Source organism: Vanellus vanellus (genome assembly GCF_965231255.1).
Source record: "Vanellus vanellus genome assembly, chromosome: 26".
NCBI classification, from domain to species: domain Eukaryota; kingdom Metazoa; phylum Chordata; class Aves; order Charadriiformes; family Charadriidae; genus Vanellus; species Vanellus vanellus.
The window spans coordinates 5,576,404-5,603,721 of NC_138931.1; the positions used below are offsets into that span (position 1 = coordinate 5,576,404).

Below are 27,318 nucleotides of genomic sequence, written 5' to 3' on the forward strand. Positions count from 1 at the left end.
GAGTGAGCTGTGTAGGGAACTGTATCCCAAAACTGCCCAGCAAATGCCTTCTAAAAATTGTCTTCTGTTTCTAAAGACAAGCAGCTTTCTCCATTTTCCCCATCTTTCCTTTTTTCTGGTAGTGAGACACTTCTTTTGTGGTAGTTTCTCTACTTTCTCACAGCCTGGTCACTCTTAGCACAGGAATATTTTACTTTGCAGTTTGACTCTCTAATCCCCAATTTTCCCCCTTGATCATGCCACTTTAACCCTCCACTGAATCTTGTCCTTTCATTTTCTTGTAGTAGCTTTTCCCTATTTCCATTGTGGTACTAGAGAATGTCCATCACTGTGGACAAACTCCATCAGGTGTTTCTGGGAGCGTGACCTTTATGAAGGACAAAACATATGCCTCTAATTTTTTCCCAGGTGAAAATGTACACCAAGATGAGCTTGGCATCCTATTTTGAGGGGTGGCCCAAGGCATTGCTTGACAAACAGTCACATTTCTCTCAAATGCTCTCCAAGCCTCCAAAAAATTGCAGTGTAGGAACTCTTAAAACAGGATTCCTGTGTGTTTACCTCCAGCAGACTTCCCTGCAGGTGTCCAGGCCAAGTGTGGAGGAACAAGCACAGAGCAGTCAGGAAAACCTGTGCTGAGCGAGGAGGAGAATCTCTGTGCAATGTGGAGTGCTTTCCCAAGCTTACTGGATGATGCTGGAGGACCAAGATGGTCTCTCACTGTGTTGTTAGTATATCTTTGTAATTACGCATGACAGAGCTTATGGTAACAGCTCTGAGATTGGAGTTGAGCTGTTGCAGAGCTGGACCGAGACCCCTGCCTGGGCATGCCTGTTGTACTGCAGCGTGTGCTGCTCTCCTGAGCTGCCAGTTGTGAGCATGAGTAAATTAATAGAGTAGTGCTTTGCCAAGTTCTAGAAGCTATGTGTGCTTGTTGAAAGGAATTGTATGCACAATGAACCCATCAGAAAAAAATTATTCTTTCTAGATCCTTTCTCTCCATCTAGACATTGTTATGAATGTGATATCATCATTCTGTGCTTATCTGTCTCTTCCCCCCCAGCCCCTAACTCTGCTCTGAATGGCTTTGGCATTCAAAGCTCATGTGTCCCTACACAAAGAGCGATTATAGCATGATCTCAGTGTGGTTTTCATTACAGCATTAACAAAACATTTTTTATTTATGGGTCTTTCTCGTTGGCAGTTTCTCTAGCTCAGAAAGTGTTCCAGTGTCTTTCTACATTCCCATCTCCCCACAAAATGGGTTTGAAATAAAAACTTTGCTTGCAGAGTTGTCACAAGGAGTGGCATAAGAGGAGTCGTCAGCCCGGATGAACAGAGATTGTGCTTTGGTAGGCGGTGCAGAGAATTATGGAGGTATTTTGTTTCATCTGAAGTGACAGAGGGACAATGGAAGTGCTCAGGTTCACAATGGCTCAGGGCTACCTATCTCCAGTGGGCTGAGGTACAGAGGAGAACAGCCGCCTTAGCACAGCTCTTCCTGAGGGAGTCTTATGTGAGAGCAGCCAGAGTCCCACCCCCAATTTGGCTGCACTAGACCAGAGTCTTCTCTCCTGTAGTAACAGAAGACCAGGTCAAAGCATTTTCTGAGATGTACTTTGGTTGAACGCAAATCATAAATACAGGGATAATAGAAGGAAATTGTTAGTCTGTGATATATGGGAAGCTTGGCAAATGGCTTTTGCAGCCTTTTCTGGACTAAAATATTGCTGATATTGTGAGTCCAACAATCAGCACTTGCAGTGTTGTGGTGGCAATTTGAAAATGTTGTGCTTTCTTAAACCCTCTGTAAAGAATCTTTGCAGTCAGTTTTCAGTATGCCAGTCAGTTCTTGGATGAACTGTTAACCAAAGGAAAGGCTGCTAATTTTAGCTTGGTTAGATGGCTAAAAGAAAGTACTATGATCTGTCTTGGTCACCTTCTTTGGGTTTTTGTACCTCTCTTTTATTGAGGTTTGCTCCTCTGTGTTAAAACATCATGCATATATTGAGGCTTTATTATTATGGTTGGGAAGTACTCCAAGTCCTGGCTTGCCAAAAGGTTACACCCTACTAATGGCGAAAGAAACTATTCACTATTGCTGGGAATAATAGATTTTACAGGCTACAGATAGTTGTTAAAAGGTGTAGGAATGCTGGGTAGCGAATTACAGGAATTTGAGCAGTAGAAAGTACCTTGTTGAAAGGAAATCCACAGAAAACAGATGTATTCTTGTGAGATGTTTGACCTTTCTCCATTCCTGCACACTGCTCTGAATGGTTTCTGCGTCACGACTGACTAGACCTAAGTTTTAGTTGCCCATGGGTGCAGTGTCCTGTGGGGGGGTTCTTCAGTGAGACCCTTATTTTGCTTGATGGAGTGATTAGAGGTGCATAGGCAAGGAGCAAATTGTGCCCATTATTGTGGGTGGGCTTTCTCAAAAGTGAGGCATTGCAACTTCTCCTGAAGTTGTCCAAGCTCTGCCCCGATTGCCGTCTGAGATGCGATCAAGGCCTGGGCACCCTTTCTATAAAACTGAAAAAGGAGGCAAAGTGATTTCTTCGCAGTTACACAGCCAGCTAGCGGCCGAGCCGAGAACAGATATCACTTCCTGGGCAGCAGAGTCAGTGACAGAGTTGAGCGCTCCGCCCACCGCCTTCCACAGCGCTTCCACGAGTATTGCTAGCTGAGAGGAGTCCAAACCACAAAATTCAGCTATTGGCATGAGATCTAGAGTTTGGGACCATTCGGGCCCATCTCTTACTGCACAGAAATACAGCAAGCTTTTTCTGTAGCCGACGAGAAAAGCGGCGTTCTTTCAAATGCATCCTGCAGATACAGATGCAACAGCAGATGAGAAGTGTTGTTTTGTTTGGTTTCCCTATGTAAGTTTTCCAGGAAGGAGTCAGATGGCCAGAGTTATGCAAACCAAATGGATCTTCTTTTGTTTAGAGCAAAGGAAAATAGTCACTCATTTTTGTGGTGAAACACAAACATTCTCCAAACAAAATAATCTTTGCCTGTAGCCAGCCTGGCCGGCCATGAGTTCCCTCTTGGGACTCGGAGTCTGATAAACTTTCAAGAGAGGCATGGGCTTTAATGCAAGTTAGGGGTGGGAAGGGAGAGAAAGAGAAACAAAAAGCTAATGAGATCTAAGTAAAAGGCCTTGCAAAATTAAGCCAGCTTTTTAGTGCGTGCTGGCATGGAGAATTCTTTGGCCTTTGCTGCCAGTGTTAGTAAAGGAGAAAACAAGACATTGGTCTTCATTCTCTTGGCGTGTGTGTGCTGAGACAATGCCATAAATTTATGGGAGTTAATGATATCTTCATCAATCAGGGTGAGAACCGAACTGTAGGGCCAGATTCACCACCGCTGTGCGGCTGCCTTGCTTGTGCAAAGCGGGAAATGCTGCTGCTCTGGTTTGGTAACTCCATTGCAAAACTGAGTGCCTGTATGTGATGCAAACTCACCGTAAATCCAGTGCCTGCGCTGCAGGCGATAGGAAGTGAGGGACGTGCGTTGTATCACTGCATTGCATGCTTGAAATGCCTGTTGTCTGTCCACCTCTCTTTTAGTGAGGAAGTAATCTTCTAGATAGTATGGGGCTAGCAAAGCAATACCCTGTGCTGAACACATATGCTCCTAATGTTTAGCATAGTGGAAATGTTCGTATGTGTTCTTGCACTGAGGCTGTGGGAAAAAAACGATAATATGGTACTTTCCAGACCAACAGCAGGAGCAGGGATCTAGAGGGATCCCAGAAGCTTGAGGGCTGCTCGCAGTAGGTGAGCCACGATGCAGAAGTGAAGCCTGTCTGTGAAAACCATATGGCTGGCTGAAATGTTTCACTTTCAGCTGTTTGCCTGTGTCAAACAGCCCTTAACAAAATAACTGCTGTGGGTAACCTAAAAATTCAAGTGTTGTATATATAGGCATGGGATTAGCTGGAAACAGAAGGAAACTTCAGGGAAGGCTACAATTTTTCATTACCATTTCATTTTTTTTTAATGAAGTGTAAAAAATAAATATCTCCTAACCTGCCTGAGGAAATAATCTTTTATATTGCTGCCAAAGCAAAGAAATACACCGGTATGAAATAAGGATTATAATGTGTGATAGGAATTACTAGAGCAATATTACTGCTTTCTAAAATTTTATATTCAGTGGAATCCTCTCCTTTAGGAATGTCTGGGAAAGAATGTTTGACTTGGTGAGCCCTGCTTCTCATGAGGGGACAAACTCTTGCAGTCTGTATCTCTTATGCCTCATCCACTGCAGTAAAATGTGCTGCGTGATCCTGTTTCGGAGTGAACCCTGCTGAGTTAACCCCTGAGAATGGGGCCAGGATCAGTAGTGCTCTACTGCTGTTGCCCTAATCATTATTAGACACCATCCATGGGAACAAATTGATCTCAGCAGCCAAGTGAAGAATGAACAAGCAGCACAGCTGATGCAGAAATTACTTCAGAGAAGGTTGCCACATTCTTTTTGGCTTGTGTCTCTTCATGGCTTTTCCTCTTTCCACTGGCACCTTAAATGGAATTGTAACTTGCACAAGTTTCCTCAAAAACAAAAGACCAGACAGTCAGATTAGCTCAACTCTTCAACAGATTACTAAATGATTTGGTTAAACTTTTATCCCTGCTTCTTTCTATTCCCTGTTGCTGTCAGTGATGCATGGAACACTGTAACCTTGCTCCCACGTTGCCAGTGTGCACTCTGGGAAGGTAATTAAGTGGACTATGTGGTTGTGAAGAGGCTTGAGATGGTTAGAGACCCCAGGTTTGCTGTATGTATGTCAAATAGCAAAGCAAGGTGGTGATGAATTGTACTCCTGTTTCAACATGTTTCAAACGAAAACTTCAACTGGAAAATTTTAGGAAGCTGGTAATACTTGGTAACAGATCATTGCAGGTCTAAAAGCATCTCTATGGAAGGCCCTAGAGGCTGGTTGTAAGTACAGCTGGTAGAAAGCTTTCTGATGCAGTGACGTGCTTCTGGAAAACGCTGATTCAGCAGAATCGATCCCTTCTGTGGGAATGTGTGGTTTCCAGTCCAAAAAACCAAAACCCACCCAGCCTGTCTCCCCGGGTTTCTGCCAATCTGCCCCATCTCTAGTCAGCTGGCAAATGGGCTGGAGGTTCCTTGGGATCCCTATCTGTCTGGTCACCAGAGAGATGGTATAAAGTTCTGATTTAAGTCTACAAAAGAGGAGTATCAGCTGATGTTCCTGTTTCCCAGGCAATTGCCTATTGAAAATGTTTCTCACTCCACTTTTAAAACCATAGTATAATTTAGGTCAGAAAGTTCAATTTATGTTCAGACGAGTCTGTCCTGAAGTGCAAAATTTTCCATAATATACAATTTTCTTAACCCAGCTACTTCCACTTATATGTAATCTGTTGCGGCACCATCTGGTCTCCTGTATAGAACGACTGTGATAATTTACTCTGACCAGCCAAATAGCTTTGTATCTTCGTTTTTGTTGTGGCTCAGATGTGCAGCATGATAGATTTCAAGAGCACGCAGCAGCTGTAGGAATGGCGAGGGTGCTGTTTGCGAGATATGGGTGACGGGCAGTGCAGGGCTTCCAATTGCCCTGGGGCATTCAGCTCTGCTGGGGCAGGTAGACCTCAGCTCTTTTTTAGGAGCGGTGGCAAAAAAGGGCTTTGTGGAATGACGTTTCACAGTGAGAATGATGGAGAGCTGTGGCAGCCTAAAAACAAGATAGTTTTCGCAAAGGCTTTTCAAAGAAATGAACAAGAAGGGTCAGGTGCCACACTTCCCCATCTTTCAGGTGGAGGGGGTAAATGTGAGGTGTGGATTTTTTTTTTCCCCCGCCCTGTGTGCAGGGTATCTGCCCTTACGTTGTATTTACTCTGTAAGTCCATGGGCTAAAAGCAGGCCTAGTTACCTCGGAACAACTGCTGTGCAGTAGCTTCTTATCCCTCATACAGGGTTTGATTTTGTTTATGTATCAAGCGCAAGGAAAAACATTAATTAAACTTGGTCTTTAAGACCTGTATTACTGACCAGGTAATCCCAATATTTCTTTTTTCCAGATGAGAAGCCTTTTGTAGTGGAAGATACCTACTTACTCTGCCCAGCACCTGTGCTACGAGAAGTTGGCATGTATGTTTTTTCTTTGTACTCAAATATTTACTTTGCCTGTGGGAAAATGAGTCTGTGTCATCTGACTATATTCTGTTGTTCTGAATGTTCTTCACATTCTCTTGTGCTTCTTGGGTTAATTGGCAGCTGTGCATCGGAGCACAGGGGAGAGAGCACCAGCAGGGTGAATTAACCTGTAAAAAAGGCTTTTCTCTGCATCAGGAGCCCAGGTTCCAGAGGATGTTATCTAGTAGAGGGTTGTGGACTAGCTGGCCTGACTTGTTTCTTGTGGGGTTTTTTTCAGGGAAGCAGCTCTTCAAGTCAGTATGAACGATGGTCTGAGCTTCATCTCTAGCTCCGTCATCATCTCCAGCACACACTGTGTAAGTTGCGATTCATGTGCCTAAAACGGTTCAGTAGGATGGTGGTACTTAACAATAGATGCTTTTTACAGCGTTATTAGGGCTTCCAAGTTGAGTAAGCCTGCTGTGCGAAGGACCTGTTTCCCTCTTGTAATGGTGGGCTTGTGAGGGTCATAATATGACATTTTGTGTATCACGTGTGCCATAACATAATAAAGCTCTTGAGTCTTCAGTAAACACTTCAGACTATGTATCTGCTGCGGGATGCAGACCAGAACAGGACTACAAGCCAGTGGTCTGGAGGTGTCTATGCCCGTTTGTCTACTGCACAGTGAACAAGAAGCAAGTCTGCTGGCTTCGTTAGCTAGTTTCCTCTACAGCAATGATGCTGCTCATTGTGAAAGGCATATGGCAGTTGTGCTCACACCCTTTGTCTGGAAAACAGTGTGACTGCCAAAAAAACCAATTGGGAGATTCTCCACTGAAGTAACTGGCCTATAGCTGGCGTCCTTTGTTGCTAGCAGTGAATTGTTGCGCTCAGTCTCTGGTGGAATCAGGCAAAGGACGATGAAACCAGTTATAATTCATGGTATTGCTGAAGATGCTGCTTCTGCTGAGTCGTGGCTGTTGGGAATAGAGCATGAAATGACTTGTGCTAAAGGAGGAAGTGGCGGAATTCACCTTGAGTTCAGAGCAGTCCTTCATGATTCAGTGTACTCAGCTTTATTCATCTGTGGGAAGACCTATCGTCTGTACAGGGAATGACTGAGGCACTGCTTTACTTCTCCCATGTACTGACGTTAAACTATTTTTTGAGAAGCCAGAGTAGTCTCACCAGAAAGACTGTCCATGGCCGGCTTTTCTGCCTATCCGGTAAAAGCACATTGTGTTTCCATACAGAGTAAGTGACAGGCTAAATTGTGTAACATTGGATTACCAGCAGTCTTCTGTGTTCCACAAAGGCTGATGCACAAAATGAGAAAAGTCTTTTGTGTCACTTGATCTTGATGCTTGTTCAACAAGGACAAGATTGTATGGAGACACAGTTTTCAGAGCTTCCATGAGGGGTTATATTCCAAAACTTATAAAGACTTCCTTATGCCTTAAAAGAAGGGAATTTATTAGTTAATTTTTTGGTTTAAGCTCTCTTTGCTCACTGGCAAAAATAGATCTGCATGTTGTCAGCAAATTACAGGAATACTTTCCTATGTTTTGCTCATATGAGGCAAGATCTGGGAAAGAATTCTTAGAGAAAAATTATTCCTTCCTGATATGCTTTCTTCTGGGGATGGAGTTGTTATTTCTAGATTACAGGAGGTGAAATATCTGCTCCTTTTCTATTGTTTTAATAGGTGTAAGGTAACTTTCAAACATGCCTATGCTTCATGGCAGCACCTACTACTCTGATGCCTCCAGACTGCGAAACTGGATTTGCAGTGTGGCTAAGCAGCCAGAATTCAAATCCAGATTTTTACATCCAAACCTAGACACAGTGACATTCAGTGGCTGCTTTGAAGATTATATCGCAGGCTTTACTAATTGAGGAAGTTTCTCCTGGGTAAACAGGCATTTTGTCTTTGTAGTAGTGTTTATTTTTTCAAGTTCTTTTTAAAGTTGAAACTGTTTACCAAGACTACGGTCCCTTCTTTAATTAAGGTTACAAGGGCTCCAGCCCTGGAAATACCCGTATACAGAATGCGCACCAAATGACTTTTTTAATTGACTTCAGACCTGCAAGTTAGGCCTGTTTGAAGATCTGCAGCTGAAATGGGGTAGTCCGAAACCTGGGGAATGAAGTGATGGTAACAAGCAGGAAAAAAAATTAAGGATTTCTTCCATGTGCGCAAACTAGCGGTCAGTGCTTTGGGTTTCCTCTCTGTGCTATATTTCAGAAGCTATCAGGTTTGGAAAGAGCTCTGGAATGTCATCTTCAAAAAACTTCCCAGATGGCAATTGGCAGTGACTCAACACAGCAGCCCCACACTCACTTTGATGCGAATGCCTTGAACCCCAATGACATTGCTCTTTGGAAATGGCTATTTAAAGGGAGAAGGAACAAAGCAAGGGGCTTTTCCATTTCTTTATTTCACCATGGCTTTATTTTCTTATGTAGTTCCCAACAAAACCTTCCTATGCGACATGTAAATAATCTGCAAATATCCCATTTTTCCTGTAAGCAATTCCTGTCCTGTTCTATGAACCACCCATTTTCAAGGACTATGTGGAGGTAATCCAGGGAAGACAATTCAATTAAGAGCATAGCTGAAGCAGACAGCTACATTCCCAGCAAGTAAAGACCAAAAATGAACAGTCAGAAAAGTCAGTCAGACTTTGCCTCCTAAGTTATGAATGTAGGTATTTTGAAGATCAGGACAGATAGAGCCCAGACACTGAACTATTATTAGCTTTTTTTTTTTTTTTTTTTTAATCACCCTAGCTGGCAAAAATTTTAGTGTAGGTTTTCATGGTAAAGAAATTGGGCCAGTTTCTCATAGGTTAACAGGGCAAAGCTGTTTCATACTAGCATGGGTCTCGACCTTTATTTAATATCTAAAGACTCCTAGGGATGAGGCAGCTAAATGAATGTCAGTTTTATTGTGCAGTGAAAACACTAGAAGAAAGACAACACTTTTCATCTTAGACAGGTCACTTTTTGGAAAGAAACAAGGGATCAAAGCCTTTGCCCTTTCTAGAAGCGCATCACGGCTTCAGTGCTGTAACTCAGCAAGGCCTGACTTGCAATTGCCAGAAGCAGGGAGGGAAGAGTGCTTAGTGACTCCTGTTACTACATTGTGTTGTCTAACGCTGAGTGCCAGCTGCTGAAAATGGGATACTGGCATTTTTTTGCCTTGCCCAATGCCGTCATTTTTGTGAGGTTGCCAGTTAAAAGTGCTTTTCATAGACTATGCTGCCTTCATATTCAAAATGAATGCGTGGCAGAAAGTGTTCTGTGTGCTTGTCCCCTTTAGGAAATGTCACTGGTTTGTGCTTCTGAATGCAATAATGCACCTGCTGAATGCAATAATGCACCTGCTGAATGCAATAATGCACCTGCCCCTCTAGTATAAACTCACTCCCTCTGGGAACAGACAAAGCTTTTGCCTGACCCCATATTGCCTAACTGAAGTAATTATTGATCTTTTTTCCCCTTGAGGTATAAAATCTGCAACAGCATTTCAAGGGAGAGGAAATGTTGGAAAGTTAGGAATGAAGGCATACGTAATGACTGATTTTATCTCCTTCTTAGTCTGAGAGACACTTAATTACATCTCACTTCCCAGCATTAGGTGATACTATTGTCAAATCTGTCAACATCAAATTAAACCTCACTCTTCGAAAACTGGTTGGGGTTTTGGTTTTTTTTTTGTTTTGTTTAAAGGAGTCACATGTACAGCTAAAACAGCCTCAGAGCTCCTACCTATGCTTTCAAACCTGGGCACTTTGGAATCCACTTGCCTGGACTGCAGCTGTCTGTCGTGCTTTGAGCCCCCCAAAAAGTGCAAGGGCTGTCAGAAATTAAACTGCATGGGTTCTGTTATATGCTGCTTTATGCTCAATTGCTTGTACTTTCCAGTATCAGAGTAAGGGTGTGACTCTATATACTTTTATCCCGCTTCTTCCATGGGAGTCAAGGAATTGCTGGCAATTTTATTTTGGGAATCTAAATCAGAAGTGCCTAAAGTTTGTTTTCTAAAGTGAGCCTCCAGGTTCCCTGGTTCTTTGATGCAATTCTCTCCTCTCTGTTGAAAGGAAACTGATTTTTCTTTTAATGCAAGAAAACAGAAGAAGGTGTGGGAGGGACTTGTAAAGATGCTTTTGTTACAAAGGATCGTCCAGCATTTCTGGGAACACTTGCAGTCACATAAAAGTGATCTCAGCTGAATCAGGAGGAGCAAACTCTGCATTTAAAGCAGAATCTCAGTTGGCCCAGTTACTTTCAAGCTGGAGGTACGAAACAGTCCATAGGAGGTCTTTGAGGATTTTATTTTGTTTTTCTTCCTCACAACTTTCAATATGAGTTTTTAGAGGCAAGAGTCGATTGCACATGGGAGGCCCTTTTAAATCCCTTGTGATAAGTATCAGTCCAGAATTTGCTCAGGCACATTAGCTAACAAATGAAACTCCAAATGCAAGGTCTATCTGGTGCGTAAAGAAGTATCAGTCAGAACAAAGCTTGACTCCCTGATCTCATGCAGGGGCCTCTAGGTAAAGGTGGAATTGTCACTTTCTGGAGATGGTAAAAACCATTGACTGTGGAATTGCATGGGATTGCTCAGTTTTCAGAGTGTAGTCTTTACCTCAAGAGTGAAAGAAAGAAAAAAGATAGTACCAGGTTAGTAGAAGAGATTTTTTTGTTTGTTTTGGTGAATGTGACACCTTCTCCCACCCTCATGTTAGTTCTCAGGAATAGTGCTTTTGTTGTGGTTTGTTGCCATCTTGGCTTTTCTGCTGGTTTTGGTGGCTCTAAGGTCTAATGGACAATGCCAGATGCCCTCAAGTGTCAGAGCATATATCTGTCTGTCAGGGGTGGAAAGTAAAGGCGTGCTGGAGACAGACCAGGGTATTGCACCCGCTGCCTTGAGGTGATAAAGCAAGCCTGCCCCAGTTAATCACGTCCCCACAGGTGGTTAGGCGCTGCAGCATACATTCTGACAGATCCCCATGTGGTGCAGGGCAAGAAGAGTCATGTACTTTGGGGGGGTGCACCTGTGTCCTGCTCACCCTGGCAGGGTGCCTGTGGCAGCTGGGAGAGCCAGCTCAGTAGCCAGGGGCCCGTATGTCAGTAAGGAGCTCTGAGGACAAAAAGGGGTTTTGCTTGTTGGAGGAATGCAGTGATTTCCATTTATCTGTCAAAAATGGGCCAGACACAGGAGCTCTTGTGGTTGGGCAAAGCATTTGTTTTATTAAATTATGGAATGCAGATGAAACCCCCTGGCTTAGGGCAGAATGATCCTGCATGTAAGTAGCGAGCCTGCTTGTGCCCTCTCAGTGGATGGCCAATACTATTTTTCATTCAAAGGTTTTGCTGACTGCACACCCCAGACTGAGGATTACTGGCTGGCTTCTGGTAAAGCTGCTCATAGTGGCTGGGTTTATTTCAGAAGCAAGAGGGTAACACTGTAAATCAGGGGCTGCAGACAGAAGTTTAATCCTGCTCCCCACTAACTTACGTATTACCCAGTTAAACTAAGACACGGTTGTCATGAGTGTAATTTAGGGTGTTCTTTGGCCCGGGCTATGTGACCACTGGCAACTACCCCAACAGAACAGGGGAATGGCTGGAACGATAGTGTTCTTAAGGTTTGGAGACAGCGTGCTGTTTATATGCTTAGCTGGGGGATAAGATGCCAGCATCTCAAGTATGACAAAGCTCAGCTGGCTTAGAAGTATTTGATGAATTTGTCTCTTGGCTTGCTTGTCTCAGAGAGTTACTAATTTGTTTCTCTGAAGTTGGTTTTTCAATATCCGTACCTTTTAAATAATGTTTTTCTTTCACTTGAAAGTTCCCCATGGGGGAAGGAATCTGCCCTTCCATACAGAGGGCAGTGCGTTGTTACTGCATTACCTAAGCACAAGAGAGCAAAACCATGCAGGGACATCCAGGTGACCTCTGCTGCTGGCAGAAGGTGCTAAATGGCAGCCCTGAATACTGAAGCCTGCGAAGGCCAGGCACACGCAGGGACAAGGTGTTCCTTCTACAGAAATGTCATTCAGGCTGTGGCATGGCACTACTCGGAGAGAAGCTGGGCTTGTTCCCCTGTGATCTTCTGGATGAAGTAATCCCTTCTCTGTAGAATCCAATGTGGATTTAAAACCCTCTCTCCAACCCTTGGAATTGGTTGTGGCTGCTTGGACTGAGATTTCAGGAGGAGACTACCCTTGAAAGCATTCTCTAGGAGGCTTGTGGATGAATCCTGGGCATCTGTTTAGCAACTGGCTCCTCCAGTTCTGAGTGTCCAGGAGCTATTTTGGTTATAAATACTGTTTAGTTAGAACTTGCCATTATCTGTCTCTGTTGCTTGACTCAAATTAGACAGAGGCCCCTCCAGGGGGGCAACACCCCCCAACCCCCTTCTGCTGCTATTCTTTCTTACTTGGCCTTTGTACTGCAGTCACACTTGTGGATCTGACTTGCTCCAGGTGCTGTGTAACCACAGAAGACAGATCCTGCCCCCAGATGGCTACTAACACCTTGCAGCAAGCTTATTTACTTCCAATGTTAGAATGCTCTTGCTGTCAGCCCAGCGCTCTCAGCTTTCCAGTGCCTCAGAAAGGCTCCATCCGGGAGCGGGCTGGGCTGTCTGCTTTGCAGGTAAATGAGGTGCCTTTGGTCTCTGTTGCAGAGGTATCTGTGCAGTACGCTAGCAGAGGCCAAAAGTGCCCAGTAACTGAATAAAGCTCTCAGTGATTACTATAAAGGCTTCAGAAACAATTGGACACATTTAGATTTAGACCTAAACTGTCTATTTTCACATGCCATGTAAGACTGAATTCTTGTTGCCGTGATCAGTTTCATTTCCCTTAGCTTCTAATACTATTTATTTTTTTTTAACGTGCCTGCATTTACAAAAGAGACATTAAGGCAGAAAAGAATTAATGTAGCCCCCAGTCCCAGGCTGGAAATTGACAACATACATTGCTACTGGTGTTATCATGTGGTTGCACACTTTCTGCCTTTTATCTGACAGACCAGAATATCTTCATTGGGTGGCAGGTAATTATGAGAGTTTAAAAGTAGTTTCATTCTACTGCTGACATCAGTGAACCTTTGATAGTTGAAGACACCAAGAACTATAGTTAACTCTGCTAAACATAAAAACCCCATCTTGTAACAGCAATAATATGAGGCATAGAACCACACATGCAATGGGAACTGAGCATCCTCGGCTTCCACTAGTGCTAAGACCATAAAAAATATACTACTTCTTCTTCTTCAGCTATTAGTCTCAGTATACCACCACCGATTTCCTATGGGAAGTTGCCCCACATCGGGCCTTTGTGGCATGAACCGAGTGTGCGCTGCTTTCATTTGCACCTGTTAATGCCTGGGGAGCGTATGCTGCAGCGGTGTTCCCACTGCTTGAAGAAGAATTAGCAAGTAATGGCTGGTGGAGTTGGGAGGCCCTTAAAAAGGGATTTACTCCTGTTCCCATGTTAGGAGTTTGAAGAACTGAAAGAGGGAGAAAGTATTAAATGCTGCTTTATGAATGTGTACATGTGCAGATGTGCACAGAGCAGGTTGCACACCAAGCATTGTCAGGAAAGGGAATGTGCAATAAAGGAAATAATTTACAAGGCAGTGTTTAGAGGCGGGAAGTCAGTCCTGCTCTGCCGACTCAAGGGCTGCTGCCAAGTTCTTCAGTGCAAGAAGAGAGCATCTCGGAGAGAAGCCAGGATAGGAATTAAAATAAGTCTTTGTTCATTTTCTAAAATGCTCCCAGAAGAGGAAAAACCACTAATGACCTCTTGCACTAGTAACTCTCAGACTCAAAACTGGAAGGGAGGTGAATACTGCGGGGCTGCAGTGACAGTGTAAAACAGGTCTTCCTGGGCAGCTCTCGATCAGAAGAGCACGGAGCATCACTAGGTGCTGTTCCTATACTCCCTGTATCCCCTAGTGAGAAACACGTGATGCTTCTTTGCAAGAAGGTGAGACAATGGAGGTACCCACACGTGGGCTGAGAGCACAGTTCTGTGGCAGGATATTAGACTTGCCTGAGACGAGCACTGATTGAAACTCAATTTTATTTGCCATGTATATCCAGTTCACAATGGATGTCTTCCCCTGTCCCACCATCTTCCTTCAGGAGGAGTGCTAGGGGAATTATGCTCGTAACAAGGAGTGCCTTTCAGCTGAAAAGGGATATGGCAGTTTGGGGAAGCAACTGCATTTGGGAGGCATCTGCAGCCGCCAAACTGGGCTTGCCCTTGTAAGCCAGCATCCTACCCAGTGCTGGTAGATACCAGCCCCTGCTTACCTGAGATGCTGGTGCTCCAAAACCACTCTTAGATGGGAGGGTCTCAAGGTGGTTAAGCATGCTGCCAGGCAGTTAGCCCTTCCACACTCCTGGATAGGATCTCAGATTTTGGAAACCAGAGGAGAGCTGCTGGTTAGCAGTTGGGCCAAGCCAGTCCCTTGGCTGTGGAAAAGGGGCTTCTTGAGACTACACGTGGGGAAGTTAATGGATGCAGTGGGTTATTGCACCTGACAGCAACTCGGGGCAAGAGAAGGTCTTGCATAGGCGGATCAGAGAACTGGTTATCTACTAATGAAGCAGTTAGCTTGGTGGCAACCATTAATAAGTGGCTCGGTACGATCGGTGAAGTGACAGGTGGGGAACAGGCCTACTGTTCTGGAAAGAAATAGTCCCTCTGGTCTTACATTTCCAGTTGCAAGGGTGCAGGAGCCATTGAAGTCAGCTAAAAAAGAGAACTTGGTCTCTTAACCTTGACAAGTTTGGCATTTGACAAAAGGATGCGGGTACTGGCACAGCTTTACTACATCTAGGTAGCCCGGTTTTCTTCTTGTGGCTGTTTGAAAGACTGCAGGAATTTGCACCTTTGAGTTAAAAAATAGTGGATGGATTTGATCTTTAAATATGGAGAAAGAAAAAGTTAGAAAATCAAGAAAGCACTGCAGGCTTGTAGTAAAAACTAATGAAGGTTGCTTTTTTTTTTTTTTAATTCAGAAGGAATGTAGTTCAATGCTAGAGTAGGGTTTTTTCAATTGTGACTTTGTTCTGGGCTGCACAACTAAGGCTCTGCTAGTTATCAGTGTTCCTAAGTCTGCAGGCAATTAAAGTACATCGACTATTGTATCAATAGAGGCTTTATTAAACTGCAGAGTAAATTTAATGAGCGCTTTCCTAGGCCCTTGACCTGTATATTATTAGTTGAGGTATTGCTCTGTGGGAACTCCAGTGCATACGATTTTGTTTCTAAAAGAAATTGCTCTTAAACACTTTATGCTGCAAATATAATAGGCAGTGAATGTTTGTGCTAGCACAGGTCACCCGAAAGAGTTAAATGTGCAGAGATTATTTCACTCTAATATTGCTACATGGGCTGTTTTATAATACCCTTAAGTGTGGCAGGCATATTACAAACAGCATGTTCCTATGGTTTGGAAAGTAGGGATTCACAAAAGAGACCAATAAATTGGGGGTGGGGGTAGAATCACAGAATGGAAGTTTTGAAAAGTTTTAATTTGGAAACATCAAAATAGTTTGTGGATATGCAGACTTTTTTCCTGTAACAGCATATGTTTTGTAGTTAATTTCAGCACTATGATCTCGGCACGCATGTACACCTCTAATAGTGAAAGTGCAGTTAACATTTAAGTTGAAACAGAGCACTTTGAAACAGTGTCTTTGAAACAAAATGTCTTATTTTATTGAAATGTTTTTTCCGTTGAAAATGTGATTTCAATTTAAACTGATTTTCAGAAGGAAACTTATCCCAAACGCATCTTGTGTGGGTTCAGGTCACGCTGGCATGCTCTTAACCTTGTCAGACTCATGGCGAGCTGCCTCTGAGGAACTTCTCCTGTTCCACCTGGGGGTGGGCTACATGAGGGGGAGCTCAAAGAATGTGCTCCTGAGACTTTTTTTTTTAAGTGCTGCTTAAATGCTACAAATCTCATAGACGTGCACAGAGGGAAGACATTCCAGAGCTGTAGCATGCTGTTTTCCTTCCTCTCCTGCCTTGCAAAGAAGTAAACCCAAATCAAGCCATAAATGGTTGCTGTTATGACAAAGTCTAATTCCACAGAATTTTGTCTGCTATTATTCCAGTTGCTATTCACCTCCTGAAATGGATTTAACATACTTCTTATTAAGCAACTGCCTTCAGGCACAAATGAAAACCAAAATAACTGCTTAGGTTTCACCTCAGAGGTTTTGTTGAGCTACAAGTGTTGGGGAACAAGAGATGGCTGTTTCAGAATAGGAGCTTCAGTGCAAGTGTCTGTATGGATCGGACCTAAAAAGAGCACTCAAGACACCTCTGCCTTCGTGTTGGCTGATTTCAGGCAGCGATCCCCGCCACAAAGCCAAGGCTCACACACGCACCCCCAGGACAAAACCTGAGGCCTGACCAGGTGCTGTGACCTCCGCCTGTAGCCACAGGGTGGGATTATTAAGATGCTCATCTGTAGTTAGTGCCGAAGGCTTGCAGCTAAGAGGCCCGGCTCCCTTTGATCTCTGCTGCTTCCTGCAGTGAGGCTGTTAAAATTGTGACACCTGAATTTTGACGATTAACAGGTAATGGCATGACTAGTAGAGACCTGAGCAGATGTTCAGTGGCATGAAGTCTTACTGCTATTTTTAGCCCTTGGTTCAGCATAGGTCTCTTGCTGGTGAAATTCAGGGGTCAAGAGCTTTGAAATGGTAACAGAATTTGGAGCATTTTACCAAACCAGATGGGACGTCCCAGGGAGCTGAAAAGCCAAAGAGGACAGCAAAGGCCTTTGGACCTCAACACCTCTGAATGGGGAGGTGTCTGTCATCTGAAGACTAATGAATCCCAGTACTGATGGAGAGTATATACAATTGAAGAGGGAAGGCTCATCAGTCAGCAGGGTTTCCTCTTGTGTTTCTTCATAAACTATCCCACCAGACCCAATTGTATTCAATGCAGGATCCCAGATGCAATGCCTTACGGTGAGGCACTCGCCTGCGACTGGACAAACTTGAATTCTACCATTAGTTCTGCCATATCTGCCTTTCAGAAGTCTTGCTAACACTTCTGTTTAGCTGGAAAGGTTTAAGTGTTTCTTCTGAAGGAAAAGTTCAGGTTGTTTTCATAAGCATAAACATAGCGATCGGGGGAATTGTTTTCCCTGACTGAAGATCTTTCCTTGTAGCAGAGGGAGTGACAATTGTTCCTCCTTTCCATCATGTGTTTGCCCGCTCTGTTTGGAGCACGAACTCTTCAGGACGAGGGTTGTCTCTCGCTCCAGGTTTATATACAGCATGTGGTGAAGTGATACTCTGCTGGTGTTTATACTGGGGTGTAAAGCAAATAACATAGGGTGCTGGAAAAGTCTTTTGTAAGCGGGGTCTCATCCCCTTTCAGCTCTAGAAGGAGAGGAGGGAAACAGATGATTGCCAGAGGAGCATCTCATTTCACAGCACAGTAAAATTGGAAAAAAGGAGCTGAGAACACCTATACTGGGTGACCTAGAACATGTATTTCTTGCTTCATCCCCTGCTGAGCTTGGCTCCTACTCAAGCAGCTTCATGTAGATGCCGATCAAAGAGGCTAACGTTACAGAACAGTGTGTTTGGTGACTTTTCATTTCCTTTTAGAAATTAGGCCAGATTGTTTCTGTTATATTAAAAAAAAAAAAATCCCTGTGTGTGACAAAATAAATGATAGACATCAGTTTCTGTTGCTGTGATGGGAGACTCCCTCAGAGAGTGGGGCAGAAATGGAGAGTATTTCCTCCACAATAAAAGCTGCCTGAGTCTCTGGTATGAAAAGGCAGGGTTGTCCTTTGTCTTCCCCTCCCCTATTAAGTAAAAGACATTAAAACCCTTTCTCTCCAGGGAGAAAACCTGTCAGTTTTTGGATGCTCATTCAAAACTGCAGTCAAGATTTTCATAAAGCTTTTTAAAAGCACTTCATTCTTTTCCTACTAACACCTCTGAAGGCTTTCAGCATGTTATTGCTCTTCCTGCTTGGAAAATGTAAAAAAAGATGTTTTTTCTAATGTACAGGACACTGGGCTGGGGTACAGGAGCCATTCACATCTTGCCTGTCTCCGGAATGCCATTAATCATGATTCTTCTCTTTGTAAAGCGCCTAAGGTTTAGCAGTGCTGAGTGTTATTTAAGTTGTTGTTGCTGTGGAGTCACTCTGAAGTGAGACTTGGTTATGTGTCTGTCTTTACGCTGCTGTTCCCAATTCCTGGTCGCAGTGCAGGTGTTTCTGCACTCCTAGCCCCAAAGCAGTAAAGACTTTCCAGCCTGCCCTGGAGGTGACATCACGGGGCCGCATGACAGCCTTAGGTCCTCTGCTGCTCTTCAACGCTGGAAAGGCTCCCATGAGCTCTTCTGCATAGCACAGGGGACTGGTGGACTGCTCTAGTCCTGAGTGCGCATCAGTTTGGTTTGCTGGAGCAGTGAGTGCAGAACCAGATTAAACAGTATTTAGGCTTCCTACTTTCCAGTGAAGTCTATAGGAGTTAGGACTAAATCCTTTTACTGAACCCAGCCTTCAAGGCTGACTGAAGCCAGTTGCTTGATGCATATATTTAACGGAAGTCCATCCCTCTTAGGCATAGCATGAAGTCAGCATGTTTAAACACATGCTTAAAGTTAAATCCATTTACTGCTCTGGTAACGAGCATGCATGCTACCCACCTCCCTCTCCCTATAAATCAACAGTACATTAATTCATCAGCCACATTTATTAGATGCACCTAGTACTTCATTTATCACTCACTGAACATCGGTAGTCAAAGCTTTTGAGGGTCTGTGCACTTCGGGGTTGTTATTCCAAGTTACCTTTCTGGAATAGCTAATGTATGCTGCAAATGCCAGGGCAGTAAAGTGAGAAACTAGGAAATAAAATCTTAAACAAAAATAAGAAGATTGGAAAAAAACAAACCAAACCAAAACCAAGCACAACAAAAAATCTGGTGCATAGTAGCATTTTTTTGGAAAATCATCAGAAATAAGCCATAGTTCCATTGAAATACCAATGAACGGACTTATGTTTGCTTTTAACACAGAAGCATCGAGGATATCTAAGATGAAATAGGGGGCTTAAAATCATAGACTCTGTCTCAGCTTTGTCTCTCTGCGTGATTGTGTACATGCTGCTTGGGGCAAAATTTTAGGAGCTTGGCCTTAGGCGGGGATCTCAGTAGGCAATAGCAGAAGAACTCTGGAGGATGAGTCATTTCCTCTGTGGTATGATTGTCACTGGAGTGGTCATCCCTGTTCGCTGACTATTAAAGGAATGTGCACGCGCTTAATTTATACCAACCTTTCTGATAGACAGGATCTTCCCAGGCATCGCGTGCATGCCTTAGAGGAGTGTGTTCCTTTGTAGGAGAGCACATCTCTGAATGGTTGGGTAGATTTAAGGAAATGGGTAGACTTAAGGAACCAGCCCATGCTGTTTACTGGACCAGAGTTTGCCATCCCTCCCGTCGTCTGTCTAGGAGTATGTACAGTCCAAGAGTTGGGCCAGGATTGTGTCTTGAGACAAAAGGATTCCCCCAGTCACAGTCTGACTTCTCACACTCTGTAACAGTTCCATAGTAAGTTCTGAGTGAAAGCATATATATGCACACACCCCCATGTATGAGGAAACGCCTCTAATGTGTCCTGCTTCAGATTTCTTGATATCTTTCTATTTTACAGTATCTTCCAGAGGTGGTTTTCCATTGTACTTCAACTGCCAACATTACTTGTAGCATTTTCTTGGCCTTGTTGGACTCTGGCAGGGAAAAGGAGGCTTCAAGGCACAGCTGCCTTGCTTTCTCCACCAGCTTATTTGTTTCAAAGACCATACAGCAGAGTTTTAACATGTTGAATGTGTAGCACATTGAAAAGCCGTTTAAAGAGCCTGCTCTTTTTCATATTATCGTTTCTTGATACAATGGCAAGGCATTTCGAACCAGTGACTCCAGGCACCGTCCAGGTCTTCAACAGTTGTCAAGAAGCGAGTTGCCAATGTCTTACACTTAGTGTCCTGACGGGCACCTTAACTGTCTGGCTTTCCTCAGCCGTTCAAGTGTAATGGAGTTTTAGGCTGTTGATCTCACTATGGGTACAAGCACCACAGTTTTACCTCGGTGTAAGTAGTCAAGATGAATCCCTATGGGAAACTAGTACTGCTTTCAGATAACCATGTGTATTTAGGGGCTAGCCACACTTTGTCTCCATAGATATTTTTTATGGAAGGTTTACTAGTTTAGTGTTAAAATCCTCTTTCTTTGTCTTTAAAATGAAAGTTGTTTTCTTGGTTTGAATTGACAGCCTTTATTCAATAAGTGTTAAACACAGCTCATCGAATTATTCCATGGTTCAGTGTTTCCATGAGCATATGTATTGTTCTTCCAAATGTTGATTTTAAAAAAATAATGGAATGAAAACAGACATTTCAAATGCTTCCGCCCTTTTTAACCAGCTATAAGACTGGGAGAAAGATTTCAAAATGTCAGTGGAAATTTTGCAAACTGTTTTAGCAGGCATCTTTTCCTTCTTGTTTATTATTCAGCTTGGATAAGTGGCAGTTCCTATCTAGGCATAGTTCTAGCTGTATAAAAAACATAGATATTACACAGAATGATAGCTAAATTGTAGCAGAAACTGACTAAATAAAGATAAAACAAACCAACAACAGAATTCAGGTCGCTTTGGATGATTATAGTAGGATTTATTGTGCAGCTATGCTGTGTCCTGGTCTGACTTGCTAGGGTTTCCTCAAAGCCCGGTTTCCAGCAGTGACAGCACAGTCAGAGCCGATGAAGACAGGATCTGCAATTCCTGATTAAGGGTCTCAGTTTTGACGCTTTGTAGCTAGACTGAGCCCAGAAAATTCAGTTCATATTTGTCTAGAATATTTTGACGTTTGTTCAAATATAAGAATTAATCCAAGCAGAATTTTATTTTTTTTTTTGGAGGGGGGGTGGTGGTGTTCTGGTTTTGATATCGGAAGAGGGCTCGTTCCTGCAGACTTGCCAGACAGCACTGGCTTTAGCAAGAGGCATTACCTGAGTGAGAAGTGTAAGATTTGGCAAATCAAAACCTTTTAAGTTCTTCGGACTGTTTTGCTGCTGTGATACACAGAATACCAGCTGGTCACATCAGTTGCCTTGCAGAGAAACAGATGTGTTAGGGTAATGTAAATTGGTCTACAAATTGTCTTGGGGGGGGGGTAAAAATAAATTCTGTTTAAAAAAAAAAAAAAAAAAGTCCCCAGAACAAGACAGTTAAAAGGCCACTTTAATTTGTTTTGTATTTTTGCAAATTGATTTTAGAATACTCTTAATATCAAAGTACTTCTTTCAATATAGGGATGAAAGGGACAGACAACAATTAGACGTAAAAAGCCTCATTGCCTCTACAATTTCATGGCAGCAAAGAGTCAGGGTCACATTTTCTAAAGCATTGAATATCATCAGGTTCCATTTTGCGGATGATGGATGTGACTTTATGCTGTCTAGAGGAACAGCACCAAACGTACAGCTTCGTCTTCTCAAATGAGCTTTTATTTTGTGTTGAGGTCCAAGTTCCATTTCCAGAGATGTCTTGGGTGAATTCTTCTCCTGTGTGGACTACCTCTCTTTTGTTGCCAAGTGTCAAAGATCAGGTTGTCTTGATCCAAGGTCTCCAGAAATTCCTTCTACACCAGAAAAGTGTTTGGAAAATGCTCTCAACTTGATTGTTTTTTCCATTACTCTTCCCATTATGGTATGATGGGAGATCATCTGGCCATTGAACTACAGTGACTTAAGTATGCACCCAATTTTCCCATCCTACAGGTCAGTCTGCTCTTGAATGTGTCCTTAATCTGGCATTGTGATCTTGACACTTGGGTGGGGTTTTTTAAGTATCTGGCTGTTACATCAAGAACATCCCAAACAGGCTTAAGGCAGGACTGCCTGCTTGCTTATCTCGGAATAGGATGATACTGGGGAGGAGTGGTACAGGGAAGCTGGCATGCCTCTGGAAGCCAAGAACATCTGGTTTGGGTTAAATCAAAGTGACAAAAATAATGCATGTTTGGTTTTGATTGCTGTATTGAGCTGGCTTATGCAGCAGCTTGCGTTGTTAATTGATATCAGAGAATTGCAAATGCCTTTTTAAATGGGGGAATTATCCCACTTAGAGAGGAAAGGATCTTCTAGCGTTAATGGCTTCTGATGTGGAAAACCCTGTGTGTTGTTGCGCTGGTGTGTAGGTTCAAATCTCCTTAAAAAGCTCATGGCAGAACTACTCTGACTCTGCACTGCTGAGAAGAGCAGGATGACCTGAGTTGTGGGCCCACAGAGATCTTGCTGCAGGTTTTCTGTTTGGAGTAAACTTTAATTCTAACATCACTTTCCAGTTCATACTGCAAGAGGAGAAAAGAGTTGCAAAGAAAGCAGAATGCTTAAACTGCAATGAAACATTGTGTTGTGAGCTCCTTTTAAAATATTTTTTTTTCAGTCTTCACAGTACTCTGAGGAATATTATGTTAATTTTGATCTGAAGCAAAATAAGTGTGTTATGTAATTGTGAGGTTCAGAAAAGCGAGAGAAAAATCTACAATTCTCTGGGAATGGAACTAGAGCTCACAGCCTCTTTGCAATGTGGGGTGGTGGGTGTGTGTGTGTGTGCGCCACATTTGGATGTATGAGGAGGGAGGAAAACTGCATTTTGGCTGAACAATAAATGGAGTATGGCAATGGCCTTTGGGACACGTACTTGCCTGGAAGCAGGATGCATAGGCGAGGTACCGTGGAGAGGGGAGTTTGCTGTTAGTGGTGCTCACCGGCTCTCTGTGTTTCTCTTCCAGTCAGATGGGACCATCCTGGCTATTGCTTTGTTGATCCTCTTCCTCTTGCTGGCGTTGGTTCTTCTCTGGTGGTTCTGGCCTCTTTGCTGCACAGTGGTAAGTGACAGAAATCATTAGCACAAAACAGCAATTCAGTGTTGCCTGAATATAAGAAATGAGTGGGAAGGAGGCAAAGTTTTCCAGTAAAAAGGAGCATAGGACTGGTCATTGAACAAGACGGCATTTCTTCCATTGCTGGCACTGTTTCATACTCTATTTCATCTGCCCGACCTTTGGATTATACCCATGAAATAGCAGTGTTGCTAACATACAGACCTTGTCAGGATCCTTTTCGTCTTATTCATTGGTCACAAAATGGAAATGGTTTGCAGAAACGATTAGTTGCCATGACTTTTTAGGAAGGAATGGCTTTTCTGGATTTTCTAATTTCTGTGTCAGTGTCCCAGTGTTGGAGGGCTTCTGTAGAAGGGCACGAATGCCGAGCTCAGGCTGGAATCCCAGGCTGTTCTGCCTCAGGTACAAGAAAAAGACATTTCTAAGTGTGCAAATTTTTGCAAGATTAACTTATTTTCCTGGATCACTGTGTCTGAAAAGCACTTTGAAGTATCCAAATGACAGTTTCAGCAGAAGTATGACTGTGCTTCACTGAGCAATAGCTTTCCTTTCCTCCATGCTTTTTCACAAAATGTTCTGCGGAGTTGAAAAGCGCAGTCACAGAGTTAATAATTAAAAAAGGCAGACAGAAATCAGGAGAAAACGGGAGAGAAGGAAGAGGTCAAGGGAGGGAAGAAGGAAATCACAGGACTTGAGACAAGCTTTGCTCTCACACAGGACCCTGCTGTTTGTCTGCAAGGACCTGTCATACCCTTGCACTTCTCCAATCATTCCCTAGGGCTGCCTTTTCCAGCAAAGTTCAGGGCAAAGGCTGAATAATTGTGGAACATACAAGACAGTGAAGCTCTGCTCTTGCTTTGGATCTTGTTTGTGCTGCAAATATAGGACAAGAATTATGGATGTACAAATGTCAGCAAAATTGGAGCCTGGTTTTGGTGACTGGCTGTGTGTAATGTTTCAGATGCTGCTTTTAAGACTGCCCAAACTGGCTCCAGTTTCTGGGTCACTATCATTATTCCTGATTTTAAATTGCTTACCCAGTGTTGTAAATTTGCACCATGTTGTACCAAACCTACGATCCAGTGCTGAGGGCTTTGGAGCCACAAACTGCAGGAGCAGTCACATTTGAGGATGAGTCTTTTTGGTGAGATGTATTTGTCTATCCAAAACAAGGATGGAAATCTCGCAGGAAAGATCTTAGTTGTCTATTGGTGTTTCTGGCTGGAAATGCTAGGGGTAAAATGCTTCTTTTCACAGTAATTTGGCACCTTTGTCCTGAGATGAAAACCAGAAGGAAAAAAAATATTTATTTGGACTTTTCAGAACAATAAAAAAAAAAATTCTAAAAATGGACAAAGGATTAGCAATGTGGTAGTTTTCTCAGAGTTATTTGTCTAAACTAGATGGCACGTTCCCAGTCAATGGAGATGTGCCCTGTACAGATGTTTGCAGTGGGATTTGGTGGAGAATTGAGGTGACAGAGCGGAAAGGCTGCAAGTGATGCTGCCATTTTAAGGTTCTGTTACAGGAGAAAGATGAAGTTGATAGGAAAGAGACATAAATAACAGCAGCAGGGCATGGAGTAAAGGCAATATGGAGTTATGCGTTGTGAGGGTAGTATGGGTCTGCTGCAGTGGAATGATGTGAGGATGGTGGTCATATAACAGCGTTCTTGAAGTGTGAGAAATACAGTCCAGATAAGCAAGGGGAGTACAGCAGAGATAGGCAGTCTCTTGTCCACATGAAACTTTATAAGCTTAATATTTTCCAGATTTAAATTCTGTACTTAAAAAATTTGTTGTAGATAAAAGCTTTTCCTCACCCTCTCTCCTCCTTTACCTCCCACATTCCCTCTTAGCAAGGTCTCCAAGTGGGGACTATCTCACTGATATTTTCCAAATGTAAGTCAAACACATCCCTCTACTTGCTGGAAAGATTTTAATTCAAGAGCCCATATGAAATCTCTTCCATCTCTCCGGGATGGCAGTCCGGTATCTTTGGCAGTAGATCAGCAGCTGAGATACCTCACTGTGTGTTGCTTACCCAAAGATTCTGTAAAATTAAATATAAATCCACAGAGGAGTCCCCAGCCTCTTTTGCTTAGGGAGGGAGAAAGAGAGCAGAGCAGTGCTTATTTACTAGTTTGGTAATGGCACATTAAGGAATGCAGTGTTGTCAGAAGCACAGAGTGAACTGAGGGCAGAGGAACTGGCTTGCACAACAGACAAGAGAGGCAGGCAAGCAATAACCTCTAATAATCAAACCGCAGACCCAGAGACACTGCTGTGGATTCAAGCCCAGGGACGTTTTGGAGATAATGGTGTATTTGTCCAGGGGAAAAAGAAAAAAGCACAACAAACTTTTTTCTTACCGAGTATAAACTTGTTTCTGAGTGACAAGCACATTTCTAAACCCTGAAATTCCTCTTGGCATGCTTTTTAATTAAATAGGAATCATTATTATCCAGCAGTTCTTCAGGAAAGACACCAAGCCAGCTTTGTCCCTGGAGTAAATGGACTGAAGTCAATAGACTTACTCTGGAGACTTATCTGGAACCCAGTATCTCCTTGGCATGCACCCATAAAGAAACACTGTTTCCAAGTGTATCCAAGTTTATTGGTCTCAGAAGTATTCTGGGGTGAAGTCTGGAATTTACCACTCAGTTTACAGTAGATGCAATTGTTGCTTAGTGGATCAGAACAATAATTAGGTTTTTGCTGTGCCTGATACCAGCACAGGCAAATTTTCCCTTGATACCTGTGGGGGGATATTACAAAAACATAGGAGCCATGTGCTAACCTTTCAGAAGGTTTTAAGGATGTTTATTCAACAACAAGAGAAAACAAAGACAAATAATTCTGCTAAGCCGACATCCCGATGCTGTAGACATTAGAAAAATGATGGCAAATACAAAGGCATCTATAGCAGGACGACCCCACTCTTCCTGGGCAGAACATATCTGCAAAGTACCAGCAGATGCCAGATCCCGGCCTCGCTGATGTTAGTGGGCGTTTTGTTGTTGTCTTCCCATTCCTCCTCTTTCCTGAACACAGCATAACCTGAAGGAGTCCATCTGATCATAGTAGTAACCGTGTTTGCAGGAGGCTACTTAGGTGCCCAAGGGAGAAATTGTTCCGGGTAGGAGGCCAACATAAGGCTTAGGTTTAATATTGATATATACCAAACAGATTTTAATATAGATGTAAGCCAAATAGATAATAAGCCTCCAAAACCATCTTAAGGAGGATTTTGCAGGCACATTGTTAGATTGGCTTGGAAATGGGGCTGGTTAAAGTGTTTTGGATGTGTACTGAAGACATAATTAATACAATGGTTGGAAGGCTCCTCTGTGCTGGGACAGTTTCCCTGTGCCAATATGCAGCACCACCCTGAGCAAGAGTCTCCCACAGACAATTAATTGGCAGGCTGAGTGAGTTGTGCTTGGGCTCTGCACCTGAACAGGATCTGCACGGAAGATTGGCCCTGGCATAGCTGAAGTGGTGGTGGCTGCAGTCAGCCTGCCCGAGCCTCGGGCTGAACCTTAGCTAGGGCGGTCCAGGGGATAAAATGCAGAGGATATGAGTGGAAATATCTCCCTGGTGCAGCTGAGACTCTGAGACTCAAAGCATTTCCCCGCATGCTCGTCCATCACATTTTTTACATTACAATTCTGTGAGGTAAACATGAGGCTTTGCCTCCCTTATGCATCCATACAGTGTGGCCTTGAGGGGGCTGACATGAGAAGCTGATCTGTGTTAATTGCCTACTTAGAATATATACACCATCTTACTCATTTTTTATACTGCAGCTTTTTAAAATACAGGGGTGTGGCTGGCATATAAATGAGGTGTTGGTATTTAAGCATCTAACACCAGTTTTAACTTTAAAGCTGCTTTCTGGAAGGAAGCATGGAAGAACCCAGCAATTTGTTTGGCTCTCAGTCTGTACTGCAGCTGACCAGAAGTTTTGGAAACAAAAAAGCTGGATGGAGAAAATACAGAAAGTATATATTAAAACCACATGAAAATCATGGCTAAACTGGAGGAAGAGGAGGGGAGGAAATGGATAGACTCTACAGCAACCCTGAAGAGTCTTAAAATTCGATGGTGCGTGATGCTTGATGGAGATTACTTACAAGGATCCACACACTCTGATTCCCATCCGCTCCCATGTGCATGAGGCACAGTTTTTCTGCAGTTATGATGGTTTTGGGAGA

At 43.2% G+C, this 27,318-nt stretch overlaps 1 protein-coding gene across 1 annotated transcript in view; it reads left to right on the top strand.

The window, feature by feature from the left end:
* ANTXR1 (ANTXR cell adhesion molecule 1) overlaps positions 1-27,318 on the top strand; it is a gene marked incomplete at its 5' end in the record, with an annotated part of 107,302 nt that overhangs the window by 37,294 nt on the left and 42,690 nt on the right. The window contains 3 exons of the mRNA XM_082495638.1: positions 6,063-6,132; positions 6,416-6,494; positions 22,989-23,084. Coding sequence (XP_082351764.1) covers positions 6,063-6,132; positions 6,416-6,494; positions 22,989-23,084 — 245 coding nt within the window. The remainder of the gene's footprint in view (positions 1-6,062; positions 6,133-6,415; positions 6,495-22,988; positions 23,085-27,318) is intronic.